The sequence below is a fragment of the Scyliorhinus torazame genome, chromosome 1 (assembly GCF_047496885.1).
Source record: "Scyliorhinus torazame isolate Kashiwa2021f chromosome 1, sScyTor2.1, whole genome shotgun sequence".
NCBI classification, from domain to species: domain Eukaryota; kingdom Metazoa; phylum Chordata; class Chondrichthyes; order Carcharhiniformes; family Scyliorhinidae; genus Scyliorhinus; species Scyliorhinus torazame.
The window spans coordinates 198,414,129-198,418,613 of NC_092707.1; the positions used below are offsets into that span (position 1 = coordinate 198,414,129).

General features: G+C 44.6%; 1 protein-coding gene across 1 annotated transcript; it reads left to right on the plus strand.

The window, feature by feature from the left end:
• Window positions 1-324: 324 nt before the first annotated feature.
• On the plus strand, window positions 325-3,768 carry LOC140430027 (zona pellucida-binding protein 1-like). The gene is made up of 2 exons (XM_072517587.1): window positions 325-1,369; window positions 3,419-3,768. The coding sequence occupies exons 1-2, from the start codon at window positions 345-347 to the stop codon at window positions 3,423-3,425; spliced, it is 1,032 nt and encodes a 343-aa protein (XP_072373688.1). The 5' UTR covers window positions 325-344; the 3' UTR covers window positions 3,426-3,768.
• Window positions 3,769-4,485: the final 717 nt, after the last annotated feature.

Below are 4,485 nucleotides of genomic sequence, written 5' to 3' on the forward strand. Positions count from 1 at the left end.
GGATGTTTGTGCTGTGAGCCGCAGTAGCGGCTTTATTTCCGGTTTAAAATAAACCAGTTTGGCCTTTCACTCGTCGCCTCCAGGAATGATTACGTCTGCAAAAGAGGTGATATTCCAAGTAATTGGAATCCCAAACTCTGGCCGCATTCTAGTTATCAACTGCTGCAGAACCTTAGCCGTAACTATGACAGTAAGAGGCCCCTTTTGTTGTCACAGGGCACCCATGTGACTTTACAGCTATGGTAATTGTGACAATGGGAAGATGCTGACATCAGACAATTGGTATGTAGTTCGCCTTCAGAGAGCAGGGGGGCAAAATGAAGGCAGGATGACTCAGAGGGGAAATGGAGAAGATATCCCCACTCGCTCCCACCCTCAAACGCCTCATTGTGTGTGGGCTGATTTTGAACGCCCTGCTCGCAATTTCGGCCACCACCCTCGAGATCTTGCAGCAGCAGGCTCAACCTTCCCAGCACAGCTCCGCAAAAGGCAAAGTGCTGGGCTCGGATGATGGTCCTGTGAAAGTCTACATCAAATTGCACGAGAGCAGCCCACGGATCCTTTGTATAACGCCACAGCTCAGGAACATGGAGCTAATGGATCCCATTTTCAATTGGAAAGGACCGCAGGGGATAAAGCTCTCAGAAAAATCGGATGTACATATAACGCTGACCGGCACCCTGACCATCAGAAACTTCGACAAGGGACTATCAGGGGTTTACATATGCAGCATTTTCTTCTACAATCTTGGCACTAAGTCTTTGCAATCCCTGAATCTTAAGTATTTCTTGTACGCATACCGTGACCCTAACTACTCCTATGAATTTCAAGCCCAGTATCACGCAGCTGACTGCCACAATTCATACAACAGCCTGTTCTTAAAAAGGTTGCACACGGCATTAAACCAGTTGGTCTCGGACTTGGCCTATACGATTAGCCTTCACAAATCAGAATGCCACACGCTGAAGGTGCCTTTAGCGGGCATACAGTACGAACTCTTCCTCACGCTTAAAGTGCACCTGGATGTGGAGGCATTGGACGCGATCTGCGAAAACGAACTAGAGGAGTGCGATCACAACGTCCGGCTCGAGAAGGTGCGCCACCGGGTGGAGGCCTTCTTCTTCAAGCAAGCGGAGACATACCACCAGATCATCGGCCTGCTGCCCGCCATCTACTACATTGATGGCACGCTGCAGGTGATCCGAGTCGACCGCTGCAGGCCCGGCTACGGAAAGGACCGTAAGAGGCACCCAAAGTGCGCAGAGTGCTGCGTGATCTGTAGCCCAGGGACGTACAATGGTGGCCATCATGTGAGCTGCTTGACCTGCAGCGATGCTATCCAGTATGGAGAAACAGATTGTGAAACTGAGTGAGTGAATTTCTCGTACACTTTATGAATCATTAGCATCGACCTTTGCCTGGTTGGTGCTGGTGACATTTTGTTTTTTACTAATGTAAGATATCAGGAAAGAAGCCCCAGATCATATATACAGAAAGGTGACATCCTGCATTTTAAATAAAAGAAGTCAATGCAAGTTGCCTGTTTCCATATGGTCTGTTGTAAGATTCTACTCATATTGGGTGGGAGGGGGTTGGCAGCTCAGAGGATGAGGTCGGGTTGGGAGTCGATGGGTGTCAACTTACGCTTTAATAAAAGTTTGATATGAATGAATGTTTATTGTTGAAATGATTTAATCTGTATCCTGTTCCTGACAGATAGTAATGCATTTTTTTGAGTATAAGTTTGGAATACAATGTTAGTGGCAGGGAGTTCTTTTCACACTGTGATTCTATGCTCAAGCCATCAAGGAAAGCAAAGAGTGCTTTCTGATCCACTCCAGCTGATTAAACTTTCCTCCTGTCATTGATCGCCACTTTTGAGCATTATGTTCTAAAGTTTTCACCAATTCATGAATGCTTTCCCTGTCTTGCTCCTGCTTGGGTTGCTGAATCGATCGGATGCTTGTTAATGACGTTACCAACATACGACCCCAACTGCCCTGCCCCTCATGCTTCTGCTATTGACCCCCTGCCCATCATCATCTCATCCCGCCTCCTGTCTCAACACCATTGCAATCTCTTCCCTACCCGACTGGACATTTCTTGACCGTTAGCCAAAGAGCTTTTTTCCATCCTCCAATATTATCACGACATTCTAACGGTCAAATGTTCAAAGAAAAATAGAAATAAACCAGAAAATCCATTTGCTGCCTCTGTTGTCTCTCTGCTGAGCTGGTCATGGATGGAGATTAAGCTTTAATTGCTGCTGGCTCCAGAACAATCAGGAGGGCTCGCAATCTCGTACTCCTAACGTATTCTCTGTTCCCTGGAGTCATACCAAGACTCTCACCCATCAATCCTTAAAGTCTCCAGTCACTTCTCTCAACAATATCCCAAGTCAAGTATTCCCCATTCGCAGGTATTACAGTTGAACTTTCCAAGTGTTAAAAGAAACCAGAACAGCAGTGGACAGGTTGGTGCAAGAACATCCTCCTCGCTCCTCCCATGCCTTCGAGTCACTCGATATTAATGGGTTGAAGACATTTCACTATTTTCTGTGTAGGTCAAACGTCACCCAAAATTTGGACGGACCCAACCTGACTTTTTGATCCACTAAAAATCTGCCTCTTGCGTTATGCCAAACTGGCTAGAATCACGCTGAGGAGTCACAAGGCAGATGTGTGGTATGTCAGCATCGTAACGGCAGGGTTTCCTTCCCCTTCCCAAACACATGTTCAGATACAATGTGTTGTGTTGGGATTGGGGTCATTTTTGTAATATTGGAAATTTTGCTTGAACAAATTTTTTTTTAAAATTTCTTCCGTTGTGTAAAACTGGCAATATCAGATCAGCTGCTTATCATACAACAGGCAGTGAAGTCAATGGACAGTGACATGGGAATATTTGGAGCACAAAATAGGCCATTCGGCCCCTAAAGAATGCCCCAGCACTCAAATAAATATGTCTGACGTGCTCCTCAACTCCATCCTCCCACCTTGATACCTTTGACCCAACACAAATCTATCACTGCAATAAAAGCAAAATACTGCGGGTGCTGGAAATCTGAAATGAAAACAGAAAATGCTGGGAAAACTCAGCCTCTGTGGAGAGAGAAAGAGAGTTAACGTTTCAAGCTTGTCTGACTCTTCCCCAGAGCTCTGAAGAAAAAAATCGATCAATCTCAGATGTGAAAACTCCACTTGACCCCCCAGCATCCACAGACTTTTGCAGGAGAGGGGGACCCAAAACCCTATTAAATCTTGTGTGAAAAACTGCTTCCCAATTGGTCTGGTTCTAAATTTAAGACAATTAAAAATAAAAAACACTGGAAATACTCAGCAGGATAGGCAGCATCTGTGGGGAAAGAAACAGAGTCTCATCAGATTTTAAGATTTAATTTGCCTTGTTCTCGTTTCAGCCAGTAAGAAAAATACTCTCTCCACATCTACTTTGTCAAACCCTCAAATCTTTTTTAAAAAGTGAAATATCTTAATCTTCTATGCTCAAGGAAAAGAATGTTTCATTGTTTTACAAATTGAAAAATGAAGCCATATGTGATTGCAATGAATTTTGGATCTTTGCTACTGTAAAGTCAGAAATGTTACGTCATCTTGTTCACTCCCATACACCAATGTAAACCATCAAATTTAAAATTGATGGTCCTCAGGGTAGAAATTCAGCTTGGCACGTGTTATTGTGTCGGCTGCCTGTTATAGACCCACCTGATATTCAGGTCAATTATTCCAATAAACTGAATACCCTCTCTGACTCTGGCTCCTCTCATTGACTTCAGTGGAATCAAACAATCTGTCTGTCTGTCTCAAAGAAGTGGATGAAGTTCATGTTGCAATTCAGGGTGAGGAAAAAGGATACAAATAGATAGCGGGGAGGTGTTAAATAGGTTGGCACCATTCAAAATTAACAATCCACCCAACTCTCTTGGGACATATCTATATTGCTCAAGGAAACTGGAGTGAAATAACAGCACGGTAGCACAGTGGTTGGCACAGTTGCTTCACAGCTCCAGGGTCCCAGGTTCGATTCCCAGCTTAGGTCACTGTCTGTGTGGGGTTTACACATTCTCCCCGTGTCTGTGTGGATTTCCTCCGGGTAATCCGGTTTCCTCTCACAGTTCAAAGATGTGCAAGTTAGATGGAATGGCCGTGATAAATTGCCCTTAGTGTCCAAAAAAGGTTAGGTGGGGTTATAGGGACAGGGTGGAGGCATAGGCTTAAGTAGGGTGCTCCTTCCAAGGGCCGATGCAGACTTGATGGGCCAAATGGCCTACTTCTGCACAGGAAAACTATGATTCTATGAATCTCTGATCACAATCTCTCAATCTTTTTCTGGAGGCGGGAGTGGTCTTCAAGATTGGAAGATTGCAAAGGAAACACGTCTGTTCAAAACAAAAGGGAGAAATAAACTTGCTTATCCACTCCATCTTCAGTCTCAGACCAGTGGTAGGAAAATTATGAGATAACGTCA